General features: G+C 39.5%; 1 protein-coding gene across 1 annotated transcript in view; it reads right to left on the bottom strand.

The window, feature by feature from the left end:
* The window catches only part of ALK (ALK receptor tyrosine kinase), a 108,444-nt gene extending 95,425 nt beyond the window's left edge, over positions 1-13,019 (bottom strand). The window contains exon 1 of the mRNA XM_010176753.1: positions 12,794-13,019. Within this exon, the coding sequence (XP_010175055.1) occupies positions 12,794-13,019 (226 nt within the window). The remainder of the gene's footprint in view (positions 1-12,793) is intronic.
* Positions 13,020-15,279: the final 2,260 nt, after the last annotated feature.

Here is a 15,279-nt window from a genome sequence, read left to right as displayed (position 1 = left end):
GCCCTAGAGACTAGCTTTGACATGACGCCCAACTTTCAGATAGCTGAAGTCACAAAAGATGAATACCACCTTGTCTAACTTCATACAACAAAGCTTCTGAATGTCTGAACTAAATCCTGCCTAGGGAGATTGAATCCCATGATGTCGTGAATTAGACGACTGGTTTATTATACAGATTTCATTCCCTGACAGTTCAGTTGAGGTCTAGACTGAGAATTGTGCTGAACTGCTTGGGAATTAGCTTTGCAAGTTGGAGTTTAGGAGAGGATTTTTTTGTCTCCTATCCAGTGAAATATTTTCTGGCCCTTGTTCAAATGCTAAAAAAATCAGCCAGCATCAGTAGAATGTAGATGTGTTAAAATAAGTGGTCTCCTGTACACTATCAAGACGAAGAAATAAGGAGAAAGGGACAAGTCCATTGTTTGGCTTTGTAAACTGGAAAAGAAACTGCCTTCATTTCACCTAATGCCATTCCTACACACTCTTAATGAACACATGGCACTTGGTAAAACCTGCACAAATACAGTGAGATTCCTTAGGCAAACAGTGAAGTTCTGCCATCACCAAGCTCTCTGCCCAAGTAACTTTCAGAATGAGTGCAATTTTCTAAAGAGGAGTCCCTGGAGATGGTGCTCAGTTATACCAACACAGTTGCAGCTTAGACAATGCTTAGCATTAACTAAAAATTCGAAGCTGACAGCAAGTCTACTCTTTTCCTATTGCATCTTTCAAATCCCTCAACTTAAACTTCTTAGAGATGCAGTAGTAAACTCTGGGTTATTGTTGCTGCCATAAATCGCCTGATTCCATTCACTCACTACTTCTCTCTCATTGCTAAGATTGATGAAAGGGCTATTTAAAATTGTTTCAATTTCCTCCCAACTAATTTCATCCCAGGTGTCAGCTAATCTAATGCTCACTCACTGTGGCCTGGCCAAAGGGCTTTAGTCATCTTTATTCATCTGTTGCTGCTTGCCTTTGTATTTGTGCTAAGGAATTCTTCTCAGTGATGCCCAATGATAAGACAAGGGGCAATTGGTGTAAGCTGGAACACAGAAGGTTCCGCTTAAATTTCAGAAGGAACTTCTTTACAGTGAGGGTGACAGAGCACTGGAACAGGCTGCCCAGGGAGGTTGTGGAGTCTCCTTCTCTGGAGACATTCAAGACCCGCCTGGATGCCTTTCTGTGTGATCTCATTTAGGTTCCTGCTCCGGCAGGGGGATTGGACTAGATGATCTTTCGAGGTCCCTTCCAATCCCTAACATTCTGTGATTCTGTGAATTCACAGTCTAATTTCTTTGTCCTTTGCTTGTACTCAGTGCACAGTACACACCAGACTCGCCTGTGAGTACTGCCCTGATATGGTATAGCAATATGGATAAATGGAAACAGTAATAAACTCCTCTGTAGTATCTACAGAACAGTATCACCGTGGGCTTGCAATGTAGGAAGAGTGATTTTGCATGACTGATTTCCATTTGGTGGCATCCTGCCCGGTCATGACACTTTGCTTTTATTTCAGCAATTACCCTAATTGTCCAGGAAAGGAAGGCACTGTTTCCTTGAAAAGTGAAAAAATAATATGAACCAGAGAATGCTCTGACTGCTATTATACTTGAGAAAAACTGTAATGCTTTACAGACACTGCTGATGTCTGGTACTGCTAGTTGAAGAAGCAAGTAGAAGCACATTTTTTATGATTTAAGGGGAGCTACATGAACTCACAAATTAGCCCACATTCTACAAATCAACAAATAAGATGAAGACTATTTGCTACAATATAAACTTACAATGGAGTAATAATTGCTCTAAAGGTTTTGTGATGAGATTAGACAGGCAGGAATGTTTTATGAATAAAAGGAAAGAGGAGGAGTAGGCTTGTCCAAATGAGAGAAATTGACTGATTTTACCTGGGAGCAGAGGAAGTTGGAGGTGGTCCAAAGATGAAATTAGAAGAAAGCAGAAGACAAATACTGTGAGCATGGAAGACCACTGCAAAGCACTCTGTGCAAAGATGAGTATACCACACATCTCTTGGAGCACAACTTTTTTACGACATGTGATAGAAAATGTTATTTTGGGTTTCTCATTTGTCTCAATCAAATTTCTCAATTTGTCAAGTTCAAAGTTATATTTTTTAGAAAATATATTTATTACAAAATGTATGTTGCAATCCAATTTTAAAAAAGATCAATGTAACTTTATAGTAATACGTATTACTGCAAACGCTACGCATCAGCTCCAGCCTCCTTTACCTACAATGAAGGAACACCTCTAACTTTAACCCTACTCTTCTGTTTTCCAAACCAAAGGCTTCTGTTGGCTGTGAAGAGCCCAGCAGTGACAAAGCAACTGAAGTCCAAATCAGTGCTGTTCCTATCAAACCTCTTGTTAGGCTCCTCCTTTTTCAAAAGCTTTGACAAATATATAGTGACAGATCTTCAGCTGATGAAAGTGGCTGAAACTCTAACCATGAATGGATGGCGTGCAACTTGCTTTACAACTTTCACTAGCAGAAGTTCTACCCAAGTAACTTCAGAGTTACTCACTTTACTTCCTTTACTTCAGGAAATAGCTTGCATGCAGTAAATACTCCCATCACTTTGCTGTCTAAGCCACTTGGCAATTTTTGTAGACAGGTGAGTCACTTTACCACTGTTTTATTACTGATGTGTACAATAAAAGTGCCTGATGAGTTAATACTGTTGCCAAAACTTTACGCTTAGCCTTTCTGATCTTAGAGTGATTGCTTGCTTTTCAGTATGGTTTCATTAATGTATGTTCATGAACACATGTACATACACTATTATTTCATGAGGTGCTTTAAGGGTTGATGGAGACTTTCTATAAACCAATAGCAACACTGATAATATTAAAGAAATATTGACATTTCATCCTTTTCACATTCATATTTTTTGTACCATATAACACGATGCTGGATTTATGCAGTTGTTGCTTATAGCTCTAAATGACGTCTTAAAAATCCAGTACATAATTTAGGCTTCAGTGCATGGAATATTCACTGCTGTAGTCCCTGCAAAATCATTTACTCTAGACTGTGGCTCCCACAAATCAACCAAAACAGCTTAGATCCCAGTACGCCGTAACCCATCATCTCACAGAACCAGACAGATTGCCTCTCAACCCTCAAAGTTTTGAGGTATCAAAATAGTTGCTCTGTTCATCTCCATTCACATTATATGAAAAATCCACTATTGATATTATTTTTGGAACATGATAAATCTCTCTGTAAGAGTTGACTACATTGTATTTCCTCATAGATCTGAAAAACATTTCCAAACCTCCTCTTTGCTTACAGATTTGTAACACCATCAATCATGATCCATGAACAATACACTTCAATCTGGAATTGGACTCAGAATCCAGCTGACTCATTTAAGTGCCTGCAACCTCCCAGTTGTATGAAACTTCAGCACTTCAGATAGCAATCATTTAAAGAAGTGAGGGGAAAAGTATTCTTAAAATTTCTTGGTAATTTAAGATCTTGCCATCCGTGTGTGACTTCTGGATCAATATGCCTTACTAGCAGGGCTTTCAAAGGCTCAATTCATAAAAGCCCTGTATGCCTCATTTATGGAGGTACTCCGTAAAACTGCCTCTGGGGAAGAACAGTGCACAGTCTGTCCTTTCTCATCCTCACAGGTGGAAGGCATGCAATTCAGTAATGATGGTATTTTTGAAAACTCCTGGGGGACTAAAGAGCACAGTTCGCATTAATTTGTGCTCCTAAGTCACTTGGCAGCTTTTGAAAGTTCCTCTCTTTCCCAACATTTTTCACAGCTTCATAGCAAAAGAATTGCAACATACAGGTTTAATGATCCTCATCGAGATTCTGATGTGCAGCTACTGGTTGTGAGTTTCCAAATACAGCATAAAGGAGGCTCATTTGTTGAAAGGGCATGCACTCCTTTTCAGAAAACTTCAGTCCCTTGTTACAGATTCTTAAATTTTTCAGGGAAAAATCAATGCATCGGGTTTAGTCAGTTAGCATTTCTATACATGTATTATGGATTTGATTCAGAACTACAAGGTCAGGGCTTTTTGGTTTCAGTTGTTCCTTTGCAGTGCATCTGCTTCACGGTATCCATCACTACTGGCACCAACATGCCACACCTCTCTCACCAGGTATGGTGTGGAATTATTAAACAACATCTGTGGTTTGGTGCGGCAATTGGTTTGCTAAGAAAGCTAGCTGCAGTAAACCATGCAGAAACAGAGCAGCAGGACAAAGCAAACAGGGCTCCCTGAAGCAGAAATAGGAAGGTTTTGGACAAGAAAAGAGAAGAGCTGGACAGGGTCTTAAAGCAAGACTGGAATAAATTTGCAATCAGACCTCTCAGACAGAGAAAACAAGCTGAGCTTGAATACTTCAGAAGATAAGCCCCGAGGTGTAGGAGTGCCCCGAGCCAAAATCCAAAGAAGTCTTCACTGTGGTAAAGAAAGAGGAGGAATTATGCAGTTTCTCAATCTTGTATGCGTTGCACCACTACAGAGCAGTAGTACCTCAGAATCCAGCACTGGTGTGTATCACACCTTTAAAAAAATAAGGTTCTTGCTGCTGACATTATTTTGTCTTCCACAGCCTGGAAGTGCACACATAAAATCTTCTTTCCTTCCTGTTCCATCTTCTCTTCATTCTTGTTCTTCATCTTCCAAAAATGATTTTGTTCACCAATGCCCTTCGGGCTTTTTTGAGTCATGCCAGAAAATGAGACCAGCTTCCACCTGAACATCCACACATTCATCTTTGCATTTGATAATTTTAATTGTTAATTAATTAATCCTTCTGCATTTCCTTCAGTTTTCACAATTCACTGAATTTCACTCAGTCTCACTTGGTTTCTTTGCTGGTTCAACAGATTATCCATCTCGTTAGTTCTGTCTGGTTGATTGAGTGGCTATTTGATTAAGTTTGATTGCTCTAGTTAATTAATTGGATTGTAAATGTTTATTCCAATCACTTTCTAACTGGTCAAACTCTTTAATCATTTCCATTATCTAGACCAATTATTCCTGCCTGGTATCCTGCCTTTACTTCCAGTGTTATTGGTTTATCACTCTCTCTTCTTTCCTCATCTCTCCCTCTCTCGTTTATTCTTTTGGTCACGCAGTCTGACTCCTATCCTTTTTGCTTGATCATCTCTCTCCTCTGTTCTGACTTTCTAAGTTTCCCTGCTGTCTCTCACCTCTTCTCAAAGAGCACTGTAATTCTTTACAAACATGAATCGTTGCATATCCAGGTCTTAACATCTTCAAACATCAGTACTGTTTAAATCAAAAACCTTTCCTACAGCTAACAGGGAATTTCAGAGATCTATACAATAAACAAAACTCAGAGCAAAACTACCCCTGACTCTGTTTTAGCAAAGTCAAGGTTCTGCATGCCCTCTGCTAGAGGCTAGCAGTCTTTTGAAAATGTAGGGGTTTATTATAGAGAGAGAAAGTGAGAGAGAGATTGTCATTTACTTACACAATGAAATCAGCTTGCATAAATCTTTGAATCTGAAGTAATACTGGTTTAAAATCATTGGGTCATACGTAAATCACCATTGTCCTCCCCATTTCTCAAGTGATAATAGTGAATCTTACGATTGTTTCAATAAATCCAAGCAGTTAAAACATCACAAGAACTAAGTGGCAGCAATTAATAGTAATAAAAATAAGTTCAATTTGGGGAAAGCAGATTACAGAGTTCATTTTCTTTCACTGAATCAATGGCTCCCCTGTTGAAATAAGCCTTAATTAAGGGAGAAGGTCAGGATAAAAATCATATACAGCATTAAAAAGATAATGTATTGGCCAATTCTTCAAGGTGTTAAAAAGTACTTTAGACCCACAACTGCCAATATTTGCAGGGGAACTGAGGGATTTGCAGTGTCTCTCAAGCAGTTTCCAGTACCTCTTATGAGAGGCCCTTCTCTTTTGATTATTACAGCTTTGGATTTTAAAGGCTGAGATTTCTCAATTCTGTTTCTTAACCCAAATCACCTGACCTTTCTTGAATTAGCATAGATGACCCTGCCCACTCTGGAAAGACAGTAACTTTGTCTAAAAAACACCCACATTCAGACCTGCTATGGCAAATTCCAGCCTTTCCACCTTCTGTATGAATGCATCAACTTTAAAGACCAGTTTTACAAGCATTATTACACCATCTAAAACATTTCTTTATACCTCCCTCCTCATATCTTGAAAAACCAAATATATATCATCAGTTGATTCCTAAATAAAACAACAGAACACTAGGTCCCATTCACCAGCATATTGGCATGACAGGACCTATGAAAACCAAATGCTCTAGATATTCAGGTTCATCTCCCCCTCCTCTTTTGAGAGCACACTAATGTTCTAAATAGATTAAATTATTTAGCATAACCATCACTGTCTAAATTTGGCTCCACAAGAAGTAGATGTTCACAGTTCAGCAACAGAAATGCATAATCACTAATTCATTACTGTAAGAAGCTACTCTACCACTAATTGAGTTACTGTGCCTTTTCGAGAAGCAATATTAAGACTAAATTTCCTTAATTTTTTATTCCTAGCGTTACTATAACTTAATTTAAAAAAGATGAAAATGAAAAATGAAAACAAAGATAAGCCCCATAAGAAGTCCATTAAATTTATTTTACTTAAATGGGCACAAACCACAAGTGAAATAATTTTCACTCTAGAATTACCTTAAAGTGATTTAACTTTACTACAGCCACCACACTCATCTGTAAAGCAGTTTTTTCTCCCACACAAGATCCCTACAGGATTAAAACACTAGCAGGTTAGAGATGGTTTTTGGCACACAACCTGATGTCAGAATAATCAGTCATGCCTCATGGGGGAGTAGAGGTGAATAGGGAGGAAGGTGGTTGCCAAAGTATTTGGAGGCAAATATTCTCAAAATAGTAAGGCTTTTCCAAATGCCTACTTAGTGAAATTAAAACCACAGGAAAACCAGCTCAGAGGAACTGTATAAATAGCATAGACCACTCCAAGAAAAATGCAGTCAATCTGCCCAACTTTGTTTTCTTTTTTTTTAACTGAAGGGTACTCTGAACTTAATCCAAACATACTGAATAATTCCCATTGACTTCATTAACTCTGGATCTATCCTCTGCCTTGGTAAGCTCCTTTACGACAGCATTGATGCCAAAGGAAACTGTCCAGCTTCCTTTACACAAAAACGACCTAGACAGGCCAAGTAAGTACTATGGTAAACGTTGGTCCTAAACCTCAAATAGAGGCAACTACTTCTGAAATTTAAGTCTGCCTTCCCCCCCCTCCCCCCTCCCGCCATGTCTTTTTCACAGTTTTATAACAATGGCACAACACCAGCTGTGCTAATTGTTCTGGTCACCCATTCCCCTGAATTTCTGGGCAGTAGTGGATCTCCAGACCATATAATATCACATGGTTGGTTCCACTGAAGGTACATGTTCTCGCTCCACTGTCCCATAATTACAACTAAGCAAATAATTAATTAAAAAATATTGACGCAATTAAGTTAGTTGCTTCATAAATCTTCTGTAAGCATCTTACTATTTTACTTAAGTGAAACTTACTTAAAAGTTCTACAATTTTTTAATGAATCACTAATTATTAACACCTAAATTAGCTGCAAGCATGTCATGTGGGACTTCAATTACAAACTTGTGTTTAAATTTTCTAACAGCGAGAACAAATAACCACTGGAACAACCTCCTCAGGGATGTGGTAGAGTCCCCATCACTGCAGGTTTTCAAGATGCAGCTGGTCGGGGTACTAGACAATCTCATCTAGGCTCCCCCTCCCATGAAAGGTTGGACTAGATGATCATTTGATGTCCCTTCCAACCTGAGCTGTTCTATGATTCTATCAAATACACTGATACTATTACAATTCTTGGTTTGGAAGAGGTTAACTTTTCCAGGCAATTTTCCAGTAGGAAGGAAGCATCAAGAACTCATTTTGAAAAGGAGCTCACTGGTATTTCATTAAGTTCAGTTAACCACAACATCCTGTCAGCAAATTAATTTGTAAGACAAACTGCAGAAAGTGAGCATACATGGGAAAACTGAAACAATACATATTCAGGTTTTGTCTAAATACAAAAACCCCATCATTTCAGTAATGATTCAGGTACATAAGTAATTCTGTCTGGAGAAAGCCCTTATTGATTTCCTGCAGCTGATTCATAAACCTGTTGCTAAACTATTTATCAAATGGAATCATGAAAAAGTCTATCTGGCAGTTGCTCATATTTCTTCATACATGTTGCAAGTCCATATCCTTACCCTTACTTCATTATCTCTTTTTACAGTAATATCACCTTTGGGTCTTCAAAATTTTTCCTTTCTTGAGAGGTCCTCTGCTGTAGATCAAGGATTTTGCTTTTAGTACAACCTTAGCTTCAGCTTTCAGAAATTTGTATATGTATTATTATGAGATAATTACAGAACTAACTACTTACCAGCTCTCAAGGTAATGAATGAATTTCTACGCACTTTCACTATTTACTGAAAAAAAGCTATTGCTGAGTGGACAGACTTATTAACTTAATCAACAACACACAGTCTCTCCCTTCTCCAAAATAAATGTTTTTTTTATGTTGCTTACTGAGCTTGAAAACTTGAAAGCTAAGTGCTTCCTCTTGGACAGGCTGTGTGTCTGAAATAACTGCTTTTAACAGCCTCAGAGCATCATTAAACCTTTAACACGTTTTAGAAATATTTGATCATCATCCCCCTTACTTAAAAAGTTACTTAGAATTGGTAAATCGAACATTGCTAAGTAAAACAATGTCTTGCCATTTACTTGTGCTTACTATTAAAGTACTTTAATTAAGACTTCTGGAATTAAGTTAGCGAATTAATTAATTTACAACTGCAATAAAAAAATCAGTAAGAAACCCATTAAATATCATTAATAAGTCAATACATTACTTAGGAAATGAACTCTATTTTTATTACTAGAAATTACCATCAACTATAAAATGCCACTGTACCAATTACTTTACTTGTAGAAGGAACAAATTTTTAACTGACATTATTAAATTAATGTATAACTTCTCTGCAATTGTATTTTTTTTTTCCTTTTGATACTGCACTTATTTAAATAGTAAGTTGTAAGAAAGATAATTAGACAATCAATAGTTTAGGTTTTACACATTGACAAACACAATCTGCTTCACATTTAAGACAGTAATTGAAAGTCAATTGGCTGTAGGATGATAGACAATGCTACCTGATAACTGTCCTGATCCAAAACCTACAGAAGTCCAAGCAGCCCTTCTAGTGACTGCAGGGGCTTTCTGATCGAAATCTAATCCTACGGTTCAGGAAAACTGACTGTAACAAAACCCAACATCTAGCGAGCATCAAGTGCTAAAAAGTCCTTAAAGAACTGAAGTCAGAGGATGGAGTGCACGAGAATGGTGGTGCTGAACTACAGCAATGATAAGAGATGCACCAAATAGAGTTTTGGCCAATCCATTTAAAAACAAAACCAAACAAACCAAAACCAAATTAAACCCCTCAATCTGCAAGGGCTTTCCTTTTTACTATCAAGCTAACCAAATCAAGACCAATGGGAATTGGGAAATGCTAAGATATTCAAGCAACAAATCACTTTGATTTTCTATTCTGCTGCAGTATTGAATGAAGAAAGGGAAATGTGCAGTACAACTAAGACATTGCAATAATAGAGCTATGTTTCCACTCAACAATTCTGAGTTAGATGGGATATGAACCTAGAATTTTTAAATTTAGGATTTTTAAAAAATTATAATTTTATCAGCATCTGAATTTATTTTTTAAATTTTAATTTTGCATTCAATACCAAATAGGCTGGGTTTGGTTTTTTTTTTTAGTTCAAATGCAATAAAAATCCCATCTTTTCCATTACTAAAGAACTAAAAAAAATGGAATTCCCAGTGCTCAAAAGCAATTCCCAACCTCAAACTCCTACCTTCTTCAAGCTCCTGTTGGCATCTGATTTAGATCCAAACCTGTATCCACCTATGGAAACGGCAGCCTAATTTCCTATGACTGTCTATGTATCTTTTAAATTGTGTATATGGTCTTTAAAAGGCTTAGAAAATTAGGCTGAAGGCTTATTACTGTTTCTCATATGTTTCTTTCCCAAAGTCACCCATGTTTTAGATGCTTCAGTGACATTAAGGTACCCAAGTAGCTAAGCTGCCCAAAGGCTTCTAACAGCTGCAGAAAAATTAGACTTCAATCAATCTTTTCTTATTGCTTTCTCTATTTCCTACAAGCCTAAGCTGCCAGCTCATCACCAACTTCTTCTCTAGTAAAGCACACAGCACCTCATCTTCAGCTGTGTGCAAAAGGCTTAGTTGTTTCAATCAACTGAAAAAAGAACAAGTAGTTTTCTTTCCTGGTCATATTATTCATATACCGTGTCCTGTAAGCAGAGTAGGGAGTGTAGCAATTGCTACAAATCTGTAGACAAAATGGGAGATTTGTTCCTTCTTTTGCTGACAATGTATCTTAACAGCCTCAGCAACTGACATCTGTTATCTGTAGAACTGTGCCCAATACTGGCATGAGCTCACTCAGCTGACTATCCTTCACCTATGGCTCTCCTTCATGCTCTCCCAAGAGAAGAATTCATGTACTTCATGCAAGCTGAGTATCTCTTGTAGTCCGTGTGTTGGTTTAACTACAGGCAAACCACGCGGTCCTTCACTCACTCTTCCCACCCAGTGAGATGGGAAGGGAATCACAACAAAGGGGCCATGGATTAGGATGAAGGACAGGGATGGCTCACTCACCAATTAGTCATGGGCAAAACAGACTCAACTTGGGGAAGAAAAATCAAATTTAATTCATTGCCATTCATCCAAATAGCGCAGTGAGACACAACCACATCTTACAACACCTTCCCCCACCCCTCCCTTCTTCCTGGGCTCAAATCACTTTACTCCCGTTTTCTTTACCTTCTCCCCACCAGAAGCACAGGGGGAAGGGAATGGGGGATGGAGTCAGTTCACCATTGCCACTCTTCCCGGCATGAAAGTCCAGGAACAAAGTGTTCCAATGCAGGCTTCCCATGGAGTCACAGACCTCTTCGGGCTCAGCTCCTAGCTCCAGCATGGGGACATCCACAGGCTGCAGGCAGGCCTCTGGTCCAGCGCATCTCCTCAACCCCCAGCTCTGGGCTCCACCCCCGCTCTGGCATCGAGTGTCTTTGGGATCTCAATTTCAGTCACACTTGCCCTCAGGCTCAGCTTTTCTGCTCCAGTATGGAGTCCTCCATGGCCTACACGTGGGTCTCTGCTCTGCTGTTGAACCTCCATGGGCTGCAGGGACCTCATTTGCCTTCTCCTGCTCCATGCAGTTAAACTGGGTGTCTGAGTTTTTCTGACCTCCCCTTCCTCCTCCTTCCTCCTGGCAATGAAGCTCTCTCTTTGTTTAGGCCGATCGTTGTTCAGGTCAATGGCCTCTCCTCCAGGTTCTCTTCTCCACCTTATTTTCAAGACAGTCCTTCGCCTCACAAATACAGATTCGCAGAGGTGTTCCTCTAGTGCTCATTGGCTCAGCCTGGGCTGGGGTGGGGGGTATGCCTTGAAGCCAGGTTTCTCATAAGGTGGCCCTCTCCCTCACTACCAAAACCACTCCTCTCCAACCTCCAAACCCAACACAATATGTCATAAAGTTAGTTGTAATGAATTCCCCAAACTCTCTGGATTTGAATGACTTCTGCCCTAGTCACCTTTTTGTTTTGGGGAGTTGCAATATTTTCTTTTCAGCCTTAGAGAGATACCAAGCTGTGTTCCATACATCAGCAGCAGAACTGGTGCATTCTGTCTGAACATGACTTGCGCCTTCAGCACAATGTCAGGCTGCTACTTGCTGGAGCTTAGAGATCACCTTTCTGTATGGATAGTGCAATAAACGCCTTAATACAACTGGGCTTTGTGGAGAGCAATGTAAATAACCAAAATAATATATATTCTCCAGCAGATTTCCCTGTCCTAGACATGCTGAAAAGAAGGACATGCAGCTCAGCCCAGCAGTACTCCAAATAAATAAAATGGACAAAAGTTAAGTGTTAAGTGCTATAAGTAATAATATTCTTCATTGACATGCTACCTAAAGATTTCAGTATGATTCACAAGCTCAATAAAGCTGGTAGAACTAAAATGCAGCTGTTTCTGGCACGAAGCACTAAATTTACATACTTGAATTGATAACAGAGCTTGTATTTAAAAAACTAACCCCCATTAAGGTTGCCCATTACTAAAATTCCACACACTACATTGAACTATTAGGGGTTACTCAGCAATAACTGCTTTGGAACATTGCCAAAGAAAAGCATACTTTATTAGAATCCCACAGTTGTTTAAAAAAACAACCCTGAAATTTGTTACCAGGAACATCGAAAAGGTGACTTGCAAGCTATCTGTCTAGGAACTAATCATCTGTTCTACTTTCTGCTGCAGAAAGTGAAGTTGCCAGGATAGGCATCTAGCAAACCAGGAAGAATACTGCTCTGGTTCTCTCAAAATGAAAATTTCCTAAAAATTCCTTCCAAAGCAAAAAAAAAAAAACCCCAAACCAACCCAACTTGTTTCCTTCAAGAAGTTAAAAACTTCCAAGGCAACATTAAAAAAAAATTGTTTCCTGAAAAAGACCCCCTTTTTTTTTAATGTAAATGATTGATTTGGTAAGAATCTTTCATTCTGTGAAAGTTCTATAACAGCCAGAAATCATGCTCCTCTCCAAAAAGGCACCAAAAGACTAAGAGCTAGAAGCAATAAAATACTCTATGTTACCTGTACTGCAGTTCTTCATTGCAAAGGAATCCACAGCCGCTATGCTCTTGTTCCCATCAGCAACATATTCCAGTGAGATCCGAAATGGTTTCTCAAGATGTCCAACTCTCCTTTGAAGCAACACCCATCTGGTCTCATCATAAAGCAAGAGGAAAGAACGAAAGAGAAGAGAGGTAAGAAAGGCTACTTTACAAGGACCAAATCCCCCAAAGCAGCAGCTCCACATGTGCCTAGTCACACTGTGCCTCCTACCCTAGCCCTTACTCCCCTCACGGTGCCCCATGGTCACGGCCTTTCCCTCCCATGGATTTTACAAAAGCAAGTTTCTAAGCACCGAGATTTCCACCCAGCTAAGATGTGGAAAACTGATCTAAACAGTAGCTTATTGCTCTCTTCTGTCACACTTCTGTGCTCCTGGATTTCTCACAGATGTCTGTCTGCTGTTTAAAAGAAACCTAACTTTCTTTGCAAAGCAAGCTGTGAAATCTGTGGCACACATTCACGTCCTCTCTAAATATTGCTCCTCCTGCTTCTCACCAGCGAAGTCTCTTAGTCACTCAGATGATAAGCTGGTCCCCAGGGCTTGCACAATAGCTGTAATTCCCAGTGCTGCGTCGCTGGTTGACATAACACACTTTGCTTCTAACGTGGCTGGCTGGAACATCTACACATGCATGAACCACTATACTTAAAACATGCTACTTCTCCTCCTCACATCTCCTGCCCCCCACCTCCCAAACAAACAAACAAGCAAACAAAAAGTCCTACCAAGTAAATCAAGGAACTAATGAACGGGATAAACAGCCCTGGAGATTAACATCCACACTCCAAGAGTGTTTCAACTTAGTCTGCTTCGCCTGCGTACTCTTTGAGGTGCTAGAAGACATCAAGGCCTGGCTGCCTTTAACATCCACCTTCTCCCCTCTGATCGGCTGGGCCTGCTTTTCTGCCTCAAACACCTTGCCAGCCAGCACAAAAACTGCCCCTAGACCCTCAGCTCTTCCACATCACCTCTGATTTAACTTTCAAATGTTGTGTGTCCAGCAAGACATGTCTAAAGGCAGACAGTAAAAAATGTAAGTATCTGTCTTTTTTCCCAATATACTGGAATTCTGATCTGCAAGAAAAACTGTAAGGAATCAAATACTTGTGTGGTAACATGCTCTGGCCCATTTCACCTCTCATCCTTGGGCCCAGTAAAACCACTTGTTGACACTGTCCGTGAAGGGCTGCCTCCCAAGGGGTGTGTATTACTTCAGCAGTGATACAGAGCCCACTACCCAGTGCCTGCTCACTAACCATAAACGTGATCAGAGATAAGAGATTCTGTAAAGCCACTCAGTCACTACTAACCCACTTTTTCACATTTATCTTCTGTTACAAGAAAAAATACAGTATCATAGAAAAAACATTTCTTTTTAGCATACTGTAACTGGACAGCTGGAGCCAAACAAGGGTCTAATAAAGCCTATTAAGAAATGCTCTTTACAGCTTCAGCTGCAGGTTTTAAAATACGAGAACAAAAACTTACTGTGTTTCCTAAGTTGCATTTAAACATCAATATTAAACATTTTTGAGGAAGACTATTTCTAGTTGACATAATGGGTCGGGGCAACACATTTTTTTCACTGGTCTTACAAAAACGTTTCCTCATCAGGTATCCCCATCACCACCCAGTGTAACGGGTTTGTGCTTGTAGATGGGCTGTGCACAAGAACACATTTTTCTTGATGGAGGGAACGCACTGGAACATATGTTCTGAACAAAAGAAACCACACAGTTTATCTGGCATCCATAACAAAAACCTCCTTCTCCAGAAGCATGCAAAAATTTGGATGTTATCAAGTTAAGACACACTTCTGAAAGAAAATACAACATATGTGTATGACATTTGCACCAACCAACCATCACTTGTGTCTGCTACAAGCATGGATCAACCCCAAATTGCAGACCCTATACTGCTACCAGCAAGGGGACTATTTTTTGCTCCAGAGGCAGCACACTGTTTATCTCATCAAGGACACAATGGTGTCATTATGCTCCACTGAACTGGACAAAATTCCCAGCAGGCAAAGAAGCTGCCAAGGGGTATGTTAAGGACCTAAAGAAAAGTCCTAAGCAAAGGCTACTTAAAGACCCTGCTGACAGCTAACGCAGTTCAACTTGCAACTCAGAAAGGCAAGTGCTGTTTTTTAATGATTTACTAGGTTTCTTCCTCCCTCCTTTTCCAGCAAGAAGAGTGAAACTGGACTGCTAAATTTCATTTTTCGTTTACAGTTATTTTCGTTTCCATATCTCATCTTCTGACTTCTATGCTCGATGTTCCCACTTGAGAAGGGAACATTGGCATCCTCACTCCTTTTCCGCCCCCCTCTCCCAAGTAGATAAATCTGCTTTTACTGAAATTAAATAAAATAAAGCATTGAGAGTATTTTAAATGCCTAGCTTCTGTGTGCATTATTTCTTTTGATGTCATCTCAAGTTAG

Source organism: Antrostomus carolinensis, unplaced genomic scaffold (assembly GCF_000700745.2).
Source record: "Antrostomus carolinensis isolate BGI_N321 unplaced genomic scaffold, ASM70074v2 scaffold5321, whole genome shotgun sequence".
NCBI classification, from domain to species: Eukaryota; Metazoa; Chordata; class Aves; order Caprimulgiformes; family Caprimulgidae; genus Antrostomus; species Antrostomus carolinensis.
Note: the sequence above shows the minus strand (reverse complement) of the source record. Positions and strands in the feature narration are given on the sequence as shown.